This window comes from Gekko japonicus, unplaced genomic scaffold (genome assembly GCF_001447785.1).
Source record: "Gekko japonicus isolate JY-2015 unplaced genomic scaffold, Gekko_japonicus_V1.1 scaffold951, whole genome shotgun sequence".
Taxonomy (NCBI): Eukaryota; Metazoa; Chordata; class Lepidosauria; order Squamata; family Gekkonidae; genus Gekko; species Gekko japonicus.
Window position 1 is genome coordinate 677,111 of NW_015173150.1, and position 13,513 is coordinate 690,623.

The window sequence follows — 13,513 nt, forward strand, 5'->3', positions numbered from 1 at the left end:
AAAAAACGTTTTTTTCCCGAATTTTTCCGGTTTTTTTCCGGGCCTTCACATCTCTACCCTGGGGCTGTCATTCCACTCCGGGGCCTCTCATTCCAGTCCTTGAACACTCCTGCTACATCCTGGGACTGTCATTCCACTCCGTGGTCTCTCATTCCAGTCCCAGAACAGTTCTGTTACTCCTGGAGGTGGACCTCGCGGCAGCGTTCTGCTGGGTTGGCCAGCGGGCGGGAAAGGCGGGGGGGGCTGCTGGGAGCAGGGGGCGGGACTTGCTGCATGTGCCCACCCCCTGGCCTTCTTACTGCAGGAGCGTCGCTCCGGTGCGCTCCTGCAGGAAATGAGGCCTGCAAGTCTGTAAGTTTGTTTGCCCAAGCAAAATCTCGCCCTGACCCGGCAGTTTTTATCATCGTTCCAGGTCACAGACAGTCAAGGGCTCATCTTGCTGGGCAGAGTTACTACATAAAGACATTTTGCAAGCCAGGGGACTATAGCCCCACACAGTGCAGCGTCACACTGGTCTGTGGATGGCTCACCGTAGACGCCAATAGCTGGAAACCTCTCACTTCACTTTCTCTGGAGAGGAACCCCAGTAATTATTTACCGGGTAAATTCAGTTTCTTATCATGAACTCCCCCTGCTATCTTCCTGAAGCATTTGGAAATCGGCAGCTCCTCTGCAATGAACTGTGTGTTCCTTTCCTTATTTTGAAGTTGGGGTTTATTTATTTGTTTATTGAAGCTGAGAAAAGATGGCACGGTGTTGGAAAATAGGACTGAGCTGGGGGGGGGGGGGGAACCCTTGAGCAAAAAAACATTGGGAAGGGGGGGGAAGGAGAAGCATTATTTTTTGAGGGGAAGGAGAAGCATTACTTATTTAGCCAGGTAGGTTATTTTTGGAGAGGCTGAATTCCCCGCAGGCGTTTGAGGACATGAGAATTCTCTTTGCATCCAATCTCTCCGAGGCGTCTTGACCAGCTGGTACCTCTTCACTGAATCAACTGAAACGGGGCCCCCTTGGGGAATGTAGAAGGCTGCAGCCTGCTTCCTTGTACAGATTACCATTTGTTGCTCTTCTACAAAGCACAAGTAGTTACAGCAGCATGTCAGGATAATAGATGGTCTCTCTCGTCCAGCTCTCAGACAGAAGAACGGGGTTAAGAAGGCTGAGGAATTAGAGTAATTGAGCAGTCTGGGAGACCAGAATAATTGAAGGCCGCCTTTTCCCACACACATTACTTTGCTTCTCTTTCTGTAACTCCAAGGTCAAATGGTCTCAAGGTCACCTGGGCAATGTTGCCTGAAAGCTGAAGTTACGTTGTGTCTGTAAAGTGCCCTCAAGTCGCAGCCAACTTGTGGCAAACCTGTAGGCCTTTTGAGGCAAGAGACGAACAGAGGTACTTGTGCCGTTTACTTCCTCTGGATATTGTGTTCTCCCATCCAAATACTAACCAGGGCCAACCTGGCTTAGTTTCCAAGATCTGATGAGATCGGGATAGCCTGGGCCACCCAGATCGCCAGTTTGGTGTAGTGGTTAAGTGTGCAGTCTCTAAACTGGGAGAACCGGGTTTGATTCCCCACTCCTCCACTTGCAGCTGCTGGAGGGCCTTAGGCAAGCCATAGTTCTGTCAGAGCTGTTCTTGAAAGAGCAGTTCTTGAAAGAGCTTTCTCAGCCCCACCTACCTCACAGGGCATCTGTTATGGGGAGGGGAAGGGAAAGGAGTTTGTAAGCCGCTCTGAGACTCTTGAGTGAAGGGCGGGGTATAAATCCAGTCTCTTCTTTAACGTGCATGTTCATATGTTATCTGTAAGGCTGATGCACATTCTGGGATTCAACAGCAAGCCTCCAGGAGTCAAGTAGATAATAGGTAGGAATATGCTCAGGTTTAAAGAAGAATTAAAGAAAAATTGACCAGCTCATTATGGTCCCACCCAAACAAAGTCTGAGTCCAGTGGCAACTTTAAGACCAACGAAGTCTTACTCTGGGTATAAGCTTGTGTGAGCATGCACATCTCTTGCATGCACACTGGGGGTTTTGTCCCTCCCTACATGTGTTGTACGGAGCTGCGGTGGCTCAAGGGGTTAAGACGCTGAACTGCAGGCTGTGGAAGGTCAGTAGTTCAGCAGTTCAAGACCCGAGTTGCCGCATGACGGAGTGAGCTCCCGTCTCTAGTTCCAGCTCCTGCCAACCTAACAGTTCGAAAGCAAGAAATTGCAAGTAGATAAATAGGGACCACTTCGGTGGGAAGGTAACGGCGTTCCGTGCGCCTTGGTGTTTAGTCATGCCGGTCACATGACCACGGAAACGTCTTTGGACAGTGCTGGCTCTTCGGCTTTGAAACGGAGATGAGCACCGCAACCCTAGAGTCGGACTCGACTGGCTTTTGAGCAAGGGAACCTTTACCTTTACATGCGTTGTAATAACTGCGTTGTGGCCCTGATCCACCTTTTGTTGCACACAGTTAGTGGCCCTACATACACCTCCATATCCATATTTACAGATTCATCCGTCAATTTCGACCTAGTGTTGCCAGCTCTGGTTTAGGAGATTCCTGGAGATTGGGGTGGCTGTAGCGAGGGAGGGGAGGGTTTGGGGAGGGGAGGGAGCTCCGTGGGGATGTGATGCCATAGAGTCAGCCCTCTGAAGCTTTTTCTTCCAGGGGAACTGACCCCTGTGGTCTGGAGATCAGTTGTAGTTCCAGGAGAACTCCAGAGCCCTCCTGGAGGATGGCAACCCTAGTTTCAAGGGGGAATGGGACTCAGGCCTGGTCCAGCCATGGATAAGGTTGCCAACTCCAGGTTGGGAAATACCTGGAAGTTTGGAGGGTGGAGCCTAAGGAGGGCGGGGTTTGGAGATGGGAGGGACTTTGGCAGGGTATGATGCCAGAGTCCACCTTCCAAAGTGGCCTTTTTCTCCAGGTGAACTGACCTCTGTTGCCTGGAGATCATTTGTAATTCCAGGAGATCTCCAGCTGCCACCCGGAGGTTGGCAACTCTAGCCATAGAGCAGAAATTGAGGCGGCAGAACAGACAGTACCACTTCAGACTGCAGGAGAGGGGATTACGTTTTTTAAAAAATCCCCTACGTTCATTAATCCCTGTGCGTGGAAAAACTAGCACACAGCATGCAAAGAGCTAGGCCAGAATCTTTCATTTTGACGTATACATTTTTTTCATTTGCAAGAGAGTCTGTCGGTCTCCCTCACCTTCTATCTGAAGTAATTCAGGTCCCTCCTCCCTCCTCACCTCATTCTGTTCTGTGTCTAGAGCAGGGCCTCAGATGAACAGCACTGCAGACATCTCCCCCCCCCCAAACGTCGGCTGTGCATGCAAGCTCAAAGCAAAGCAGCCTTGGATTGTATGCCTAGATTTTTGTCTCCCTGGTATTGCCGAGCTACGTGCAATTCTTTTCGGATAGACTAATGATAGCTCCTTGGAATTTTTCCCCCCTGTTCCTAAAGTCAAAACTATGTAGAGTTTTAATTCTAATATGCCATTTTCCACACGAGCATCTCTGCAGGAATAATTTCCCAAAGCACTCCCATGGAGGAGAGCATTGTGTCAGAAGAACTGGTAGGAGAGACGAGTGAGGAATTATTTTTGTAATCGTTTCTGAGGGTGGCAACTTGAATGCGCAGCTCTTAATCTCCTGTGGCTTAAGGGGGTCTTTACGGTTTGTGGAATGCTGGATGCTTGTGTTACCTGCCACATTTTCTTATGCACAGGTAGGCAAGAAAAACATAAAAGTAGGGCTGAACAGTTTTTATTCATAGAGCTGCATGAGAAATGGATTAATCGCTGTGATCAATTATGAACTGTGGATCCGAACAAATGTATTTTCGGTGGGAGTCCTGTGATGAGGGCCCATTTGCTGCCTAACCTCGACAGTTTGAATTCTTCAATGAACTTTGTTTCTTCACTCAACACAAGCCAAGATGAATAAAAGAAAGATCCGTTTTTAACTTTTTCCTCTCCTTCTACAAAATCAAATATTGTACACAGCTGATTCGTCCAACATTTATTTGTGGTTTCTGCAGGAAGGAAGACTTTTCATGTTAAAAAAAATCATATTTACTCTTTGTAGCACGCACACACACCCGCGCTAGTTATTTAACCAGGCCTGATGGATGTCCACTTCTGCGCATTTGTTGAAGTGAGCTCTGAGGGACAGACTGAGGGGCTGTGGCTCAGTAGAAGAGCATCTGCTTTGTATGCAGAAGGTCCCAGGTTCAATCCCCAGCGTCTCCAGTTGAAAGGACCAGGTAGGAGGTGATGTGAAAGACCTCCGCCTGAGACCCCGGAGAGCCGCTGCCAGTCTGAGTAGACAATACTGACCTTGATGGACTGATGGTCTGATTCAGTATAAGGCAGCTTCATATGTTCAAAGGCATCTTCTTGTCTGCCGCAGGGACACCATCATCATTTAAAACTGATTTTAAATGGTGGCAGCGTTCCCGTGGCAAACATGAGGACACCACCACGTCTAGTCTAGTCTTGACTCACCAAAGCTCGTTCTGAAATACATTTTGTTGGTCTTTAAGAGGCTACTGGACTCCTATGTAATTTTTGCCATCAAAGGCTAATGTGGCTACGCCACTGGGATTATTACTTCCCCTGTTTTTTTCATGTTCAGGATGCGTTCAGAAATGATGGACGTGCCTGGAATCCTGGATTAGAATCCTGGTTGGAGAGCAAGAAACAAGCCCTAATCAGGTGTCACAATAAATTGTGGTTAGATTTTAGGTGTCCTAAGCCAGGGCAATGTCAGTCTTCGGGAAATCTTACTCTCCCCCACTTCCCCAGCTCCATGACTCAGACCCACACTTTCCCCGTCGCCACCACTGCTTCGTTACTGCTTTTGGCGCTGATTGTACGGCGAGACCTCCAGTCTCGGAAGTTCACTATCGCAAGTCGTTTAGGCCTGAGCAGAGCAGCCGCCAGAATCAAGAGCAGGGTCACCGCGGGAGGTTTTGCCCTCCAGAGGCCTCATCATTATCCAGCAGCCTGCAGGATGCATCTGTTTTTTTTTCCCTTCCTCCTGAAAGATACCCAGGGCAGAAATACTATTTATATAAAATCCTAATTGGGAAATTAATTTATGAAAGATGCCTTGGGGGTGTTAATAATTTAATTGCTTTGATGTATGAGCTGCAGAAATCTCATTTAGGACTCAATTTGATTATCTGCATTCCTAATCGGTTCTCACACTAGATTTAAGGAAATTGCTACCGTCCTCATTTGGGTGGTTTGATTTTTACTACTTCTTCTTCTTTGCTACAGTCTTGCCGTGCTCACCAGGCAGTCCAGTGGAGCCCATGCAGTCAATTTGTCTTGACAACCCTAACTAGATGGGGGTGATATCCATAAATGTCTTCTAGGTGAATTAATAGCTTTCTCGTAGATCTGAGCTCCCGGCAAGCGTGTCGGATTGATTTGACACATGAGGGTATTTTTTTAAAAAAAGTGAGAGACACAAAGCGAAAGTGTCCAGATGACAGTTGACAGCACTTCGTCGACTATTTCATGCACTTAAAAACGTTTCCAGGGGCACATTTGCCCACCGTTGGGCGAGTCGCAGAATTCCAAGCTGTCTGTTAGAAGTGCAATGAGACGCTTCTGCCAGGATCCTAATCACGCCTGTGGCATAAAACCCATCCAGAATCCCAAAGCCCAGACTCCATCATCAGAAAATCTGCAGTCTGCAACCAGAAGATGTAGTTGCCAACCTCCAAGTGGTGGGTGGAGATCTCCTCGGATTACAGCTGCTCTCCAGGCAACAGACATCAATTCACCTGGAGAAAATGGCCCCTTTGGAAGGTGGACTCTAGCTCACGGAGGTCCCTCCCCAAACCCTGCCTTCCCCAGATTCCACCCCCAGAATCTCCACATATTTCCCAACCCGGAACTGACAAGTCTTAAGCATATGTGAAAGAACTTCCGATTTTCACTGTGCTGTTCCTCCTGGAGTCTTAGGAGCAGACAACAGTTGTCACCAAAACACACAACAAAATAGTCTTCTAAAAATCCAGGCCAAATACAGAGAGGAAGAATGGTTTCGATAATATCTGTTACCAGGGTTCGTTTCGTAGAAAAAGAGCTAGGGGACCTCATTAGCATAACTCATTAGCATATGCCACACCCCCTGACATCACCGGAAGTGTGTCATAAGGCCCGGCGGTGGACCTGCAAGTCCAGCGGGAGTGTGAGGAAGCCCCGCCAAGGCCCTCCCTGGCCCCAGGCAGGCAGGGGTGGGGAGAGGCAGGGAGGAAGCAACTTACCCTCCCTCTTCTCCTGCCTCCTCCTGGCTGAATGAGGGCCAGAAGCGGGGCGGCCGGAAGCAGGGGGTGGGGCTTCATCGTGTGCCCCGCCTCCCCGCACCTCACCCGGGGGAACGGCGATCCCCGGCGATCCCCCCAAATAGACCTCTGCCTGTTACAAGATCACAAGACTGACCATGTTGGTTTGGTTACAGGGCTCTGAGAGTGCAGTCCTCTGTAGGGTTACTCCAGTCTCAGCCTATTGACTTCGGTGAGCTGAAACTGTGCAGAGGATAGTACTGTGAGTTAACCCAGAGAGCTCCGTCTCTCCTTGTTATTGTGGATCCTTGGGATCTTGCTTGCCTTTTCTCCAAATACTAGTCATTCCAGAAAGATGGGCCTTCACAGTGCAGTCCTAAGTAGAGTTATACCCTTCTGAATCCATTGGATTGTTTAGGAGTTCTTTATTATTTATAGTCTGCTGTTCGCACTTTAGCAGCCTGAATAGCCCAGTTTGGCCCGAGCTCATCAGGGCTTGGGAGCTGAGCAAGGTTGAGCATAGTCAGTTCGGGGATGAGACACCACCAAGGGAGACTGGGATTGCTTTGTGGAGGAAGGCCATAGCAAACGACCTCTGCTTATCTCTTGCCTTAAATACCCCATAGTTGGTGGGGATAACTGTGAGTCAGTTGTAACTCAACTGCACATTCTTCCTCTTTCTCAGTTGAGACTCAAGGTGGATTACACAGCATAAGTCAATGCAATCAATAGGATGAGACATCTTCTAAGCACCGTAAGGACTGCACAGTAATTTTAAGTAAGAAAGTGTGTCCCTTGACAACTTGGCTAGGCATATAAACCTTCTGGAAACATTGATTTGCAAATTAAGCAGTTGTAGCCTGAATTTCAGACTATGCTTAGAACTGGAGACTGGTATACATCTTTTCCATCGAATGGTTCTAGATAAAAAGCGCTCTCTTGCTCTCTCTCTCTCTCTCTTTCTGCCTTACTACTTGCTTAGCATAGTATCGCTCATAAATTAACTATAGTTTGCAATGCATATTTTTAAAGGGGCTCAATCACTTATAGTAATTTGGGGAGCTGGAGCTGTACAACAGATACCATGCCAGGGATGGCAGATATTATTTCATCTTGTGACATTCTTTGGCCATGGGCAATAAAATCCACCTACCTAGTTGTTTTATATCTTCTTGCCCTGCTTTTGTGTCTGCATTTATGCTAATTTTATGCTACTGGAAGCTGTTTTAATGTTTTTATGGCTGCTGGTTTTAGGTTGTTTTATTTCTTGAGTTATTTTCGTGGATGCTTTTTTAAATTTTTAAGTTGTGTTTTTTTCTGTTGGTAGTATGTTGCCAACCTCTGGCAAACTTTATGCCAAACACCTTCTAATTAAACTAGATGGATGGATGACTGACCATAACATTCTAGGACCAGAACAAATAGGGTTTCATCGCGGAAATCCACTCTGGACCACTGTGCAGTACTATCACACCTTGTTACTAAATACAGTGGGAAACCAAGCAATAAGCTTTCCGCTGCCTTTTTAGACCTTAAGGCGGCATTTGATTCAATCCCAAGAGACCTCTTATGGGACAAGATGGCTAGAATGAATATAGATCCCAGACTGCTTTTTTTAATAAAAAAACTATATACACATACCAGTTGTCAGGTTAAATTCAATCTACAGGGAAATCTAACCCCCAAAATCCCTATTCGCAAAGTTGTAAAACAGGGTTGCATCCTTGCCCCTTTACTTTTTAATTTGTTTCTAAACGACCTGGCTTCATCCATCATTGTTCGAAATTGATGGACATGTTCCCAAAACTGGCCAACACCATATCCCAGTTCTTTTATATGCAGATGATGCCGTTTTACTCTCATATTCTCAAATCGGACTGAGGCATCTTCTACACCAATGCTTGACCTACTGTAACAACAACCGGTTAACTTTGAATTATGGGGAAACAATGATCCTAGTTTTTTCCAAATCCTGGAAACAGTTCACATGGACAATCCAGTGAAATCCCATTGAGTAGGTAAAATCATTTAAATACTTGGGGATCAATTTCTACTACAATGGGAGCTGGGTTACTCACCGCAAATGTGCTACTACTGTAGCAAGAAACAGTGCTGAGGCCATCGCCCGCTTTTTCTACTTGAGAGGCAATAGATATGTCCCAATGGCCTTAAAAGCCTTCAATGCGAAATCTAGTTCACAATTTCTATATGGTGCTCCCATTTGGATAAGCGCAATTAACCAATCAGCAGAGGGTCTACAATCCTTTTTTTTTTTTTTTGCGGAAAACCCTTGGACTCCCTAATTGTGTCCCATACACTGCGATCTGTCTTGAAACTGGCCAGATGCTGCTGGAAACTCGGGCCTGGCTTCTGACCATCAAATTCTGGCTGCACCTTCTATTTAATCCTGACCCGAATTCCTTTACCTTTTTAATGCTGACAGATCATTATGAACCTAATTGGCTGAAATTAGTCCAAAAAAAATTAGGTCCTTAGGAATACATCTAGACTCGCTTTACTTATCATCTGCCTCCACAATATTTTATACAATTAAACGCAGGCTTCTAGATATTCAATTTCAGTGCCTGAATGAGGCAGCCAGGAAAACCTGTTCCCCAGTTCATCTGGGATTATCCCAGACACTGGGCCAGACAGCTACTTATTTTTGTTCTCTAACTGATCACCATCAAAGAAGGGCATTTATGTTAGCCAGATTTAGCATATTGCCATCGGCCATCTTCTCTGGAAGACGCCAAAAAATCCCCTCTGAACGTAGGCAATGCCCCTGCAGTCAGGGTGCTATTGAATCCATTTCCCATGTTCTTTTAAATTGCCCATTTTATACTAAGATTCGAGGAAAATTTCTGGACACCCTTCTTTTTACATGGCGTGGTCTTCCTGAGAGTATCAAGGTCCAGTTGCTACTCTACGGGCAAAACACTTCTATAACTTTTAATGTTGCTTGTTTTGTTCGAACCAGGGAAACTATTAATTGATCAGTTCTTTTTTGTTGGCTGTTCGACAGCCAAATCTTTGATGTATTTCTAAATTTTAATGTTATCTTATCTCTTACATGCCAATAAAGGTTGTCTGTCTGTCTGTTGCCAACCTCCAGGTGGGGCCTGGTGATCTCCTAGAATTACAACTGATCTCCAGTCTAAAGAGATCAGTTCCCCTGGATAAAATGGCAGCTTCAGAGGGTGGGTTCTGTGTCATAATATCCCTACTGAACTCCCCTGTTCCTCAAACACTCCAATCTAGGCTCCACCATCAAATCTCCAGGAATTTCCCAACCCAGAGTTGGCAACCTAGTCGCTAGCCACTTTGAGTGGATTCTGCAGAATGTGGGATATTAATCTTTTAAATAAATACGTATATCAATGCATAGATCTATGACTGACAGCCTGTTAAATAAGCTCTTCTGTGTTTCCAGAGCAACAATCCCTACTTAATAGCCCCTCTACTGACATGTGACAAATATTCTAAAGGTGATTTATTGCTGGCTCATAATACAAAACCGTTTTGCCTACTGAGCCTCAGAGATTCGGGGGGCGGGAGTCTGTTGTGTCTTGGCCCCTTGTGTCTATTTTGGAAGCAAAAATTCTGACACACACCACCCTTCCTCCCTGTCACACACATACATTATATAAAGCAAGACAGTTGTGTTTGTTTGTTTGTTTTAAAAAAGCCTCTCTTTTTTTTATAATTGCTATAAAAATTTTAATGAACATTTAATCTACCATTCCAGTCACATGTAGTGGGAAGAATACAAAGGAATGCACATCACAAAGAGAGCATTCCTCTGGTTAAGATTCAGAATTCTGTACATGGTGCATTCAGATTATTGTTGCAAATTACGATGGGTTGGATCCAACCGGTTTTTCCGCTGGTGAAAAAGAGAGGAAGGGCGCCCTTCGACCACACTAAAAGGGCTGGGCTGAGAATCATGGGACCTGCATCGACAAAAGCCATGTGGAATGAGGGCTGTAGTAAGGAGGTGAACTGGAGGAGATGGAGTGGAAAAAGTGGGTTGGATCCAACCTGATCAAGATGTTCATAATCAAAGATTGAAAGTGACATTGCTGGTTATTCTTAGAGAATTTCACAGTACCGTTTTGGGGAGAGGTTCATTGGGTTGGATCCAGACTAAATTTCCCATCACTGGAATGGAACTTCCCTGCCTCCCCGCTTCCACCGCAGCCCACTCATCTCCTTGAAATGCTACTCCTGGGAGACAGGGGTCCCTGAGGAACGGCATAGGGAGGGTCTCCCAACAGGAAGGGAGAATCTGTGGAAACTGACAATTTAGTCTGGACATAAGCCAATGTTCCCTCTCTGCTGTGGAGTCTTGTGAGCAAAAATTCTACTTTGTGAGCTACTGACATTAAAGTTGTGAGCCAGTGATTTGGCTACTGCAGAAATTAGTTTGCTCTGGAGCCATCCTTCCTGAGCTGAGACAAAAATGTGTGAGCCGGAGGCTAAAGAACTGTGAGCTAGCTCACACTAACTCAGCTTAGAGGGAACACTGGACATAACCCGTACTTGTGGATGATGTCCTCTCTCTCTCCTTTATTATGTTGCAAAAACTTTGCATATGCTTCAGCACACCTCTCCGTCTTTCTTTAGGAGATCTCCCTAATACTGTTTTCAGCTACAGGAACACAACCTATTTCTCACTGCCTCCCAGAGTCCTCCAGATGCAGAGATAATACTCACAGTCTTAATTGCACATTAGAAATCAATGAAGCAGAACCCTTAGCTGCCAGGGCTGAAACAGGTATATGTTCAGAGAACATTAATTCCACATTAGCCTCAGGGTGGCGAGCAGAAATGAATCAGAATGCCTTGTCTATTATTTACCAACTAGGATTACAAGCCTAAACAATGTGTGTGTGTGTGTGTAAGTGCCACCAAGTCCCATCCCACACATGGCAACCCGAGCAAGCGCTTTCCAGGCAAGTGAGAAGCAGAGTTGGTTTGCCATTGGTTGGTTTCCTCTGCAAAGTCTTCCTTCTTGGTCACTCATCCAAGTACTGATCTTGCTTAGCCTCCAAGATCTGATGAGATTGAACTATACTATACCATACCACATCCTCTAAACTACTTTCTCAAGATAAATTGCATCAGAATCAGTGAGATTTATGTCCAAATCTTTGCACTCTAGGATCTGGATCCCAGGCTTTTGTTTGCTTAATTTTTTTACTTTTAAATCTTTAACACTGCTTTTTCACAGGTCACTATGGATAAGTCATCTCAATATACAGTTAGTTATACTCAGTATACAGTTAGCTGTACTGTGTATTGGTGGTTGCCCTGTCAGTATGGAAAGTCTTCCATACACCAAAGACTTTCCATACACCGAACAATAGCTACTTTCAGTGTGTCATCTAATACTGGAAGAGTGCTCTAGTCTTGGGGTTTCTTGAAGGTTTCTGAGAGCTGCCTCTAATCTTGAATGTTATATTTCTTGCCTTTTTAAAAATTGTTTTAAAGACTTTCTACCCCCAAGCTTCCGGCATCAGCCTCCAGTATGGAAAAGAATCCTTCGAAAACACAAAAATGCCATGAAAACGCAAAACAATAAGCAACATGTACCAGAAGTTAAAAAAAGACAGCAGTTTGGCAAAAACTACAAATAGTTCAACTGCTAAACGTCTGTGCAAATAAAAGTGTTGGTTTGTTGCTGGAAAGACAACACAAATGTGTCTGAAGACGATAGTCCATAAATTCTCCTGTGAGGGAATAATGCCTCCATTAACTGAGGCTAGGTGGGTGTGTGCTCAGGGTTGAGGGAGGGCCCTTTGTTAATAAAAAGATCTTCACCATTTGACAAAATGGTGCTCAGTGATAGTGCTGAGAAGACTTTCCACAAGGTGGCTGGTCCATAGGATAGGAACCACACAAAAAAGGTCTTTCCTGATCTGTATGTGGACAGATTTTACCTCACAAATCAAAGCACAGGGTCTCATGCCGAGATGTTAGTGAAAAGGAAAGTTCACATCGCAGAAGGCAGTTTGGAGCCAGGCCATTAAAGGCTTTAGAAGTCATAAGCAGTTAACAGGAATCAAAGGAACATAGAACAGAGATTCATCTCTAGACCCAGAAGAACACAATGATTCATACAAGAGAAAGGGCTTCATCCAATACTCTGTTCCTAGGGCATTGAGAACTTTAAGCAGGAGAGCCAACAGAAAGACTTTACCTCAGGAATCAGAGGTACAAAGAGCAGAGCTCACACTTGATCTGAGGGAATGGGGAAATTCATGTGGGAAAGATTGGTCTCTAAGCTATACTAGGCCCAGGACACTGAAATAATGGGTTGGATCCTGCCAGCTTTTCTACTTGCTCTTGCCTCACCTCGCCTCACTTCTGCTCACATGCCACACAGGTTCCATGATCCTTTTTGGAGGTGTATGGACCCCACTTCCCTCTTTAAACCTGCAGAAAAACTGAGAGGATCAAATCCATTGCATTCTTGTGACCAGCCTCTTTACAGATGTACCACAAGATTTTGCACTGCCCGAAGCATTCCTTTCTATCTGCCACCCCCCACATCAACGCACACAATGCATGATTCTGTTTTTGCAGCACATTTAACAGGAATCTTGATTTCTTTTCAGTTATGATGAGTGTGTGGGACCAGGAGCAGCCCAAATTTACGTTCCTACAGATGACCCTCCACCTTACTCCCTGACAGACCCTTATCGAAGGAGTGACTTGGCAATAAACATTCCTTTGGAAGAGGAAGCAACTCCTGGGACTACGGAACAGGCTGCTGGGTGCAGGTTTGGACTGCAAAACCCTCAGCAGCCAATCTCTTCCATTTCCTCGTCATCGTCATTTACAATGGAGGCCGCCCCTCCCTATGAGACAGTTGTAGGCGAACAAAACATCCCTATTCCTTTAGTCCCGCTGGAAGTAGTGAAAAATTCTAGAGATGACTACCAGAACCTTTGCAACAGAATAATGTAAAAGGAAATGAGGCTTCTGAAGGGATCCTTCAAGCGGAAGGAAGGGCAAGAACACAGAACGAGATTAACCCATCCGGGTACTCTACAAAACTCTTTTCTACTTTTAACAGGGCTAGAATGGGATTATTTTGGGATGAGGTTTGTTTTGGGGTGGGGGGGGGATTGTTTTTTAAACAGGACATTGTGAAAATTTACCTGCACACTAATCTTTGGGTTTTGAATTGTTCCACAAAATGTAAAATGCTGAAAGCA

At 45.5% G+C, this 13,513-nt stretch overlaps 1 protein-coding gene across 1 annotated transcript in view; it reads left to right on the forward strand.

Moving 5' to 3' along the window:
* The window catches only part of BEAN1 (brain expressed, associated with NEDD4, 1), a 47,684-nt gene extending 34,422 nt beyond the window's left edge, over window positions 1-13,262 (forward strand). The window contains exon 4 of the mRNA XM_015422369.1: window positions 12,911-13,262. Coding sequence (XP_015277855.1) covers window positions 12,911-13,262 — 352 coding nt within the window. The remainder of the gene's footprint in view (window positions 1-12,910) is intronic.
* Window positions 13,263-13,513: the final 251 nt, after the last annotated feature.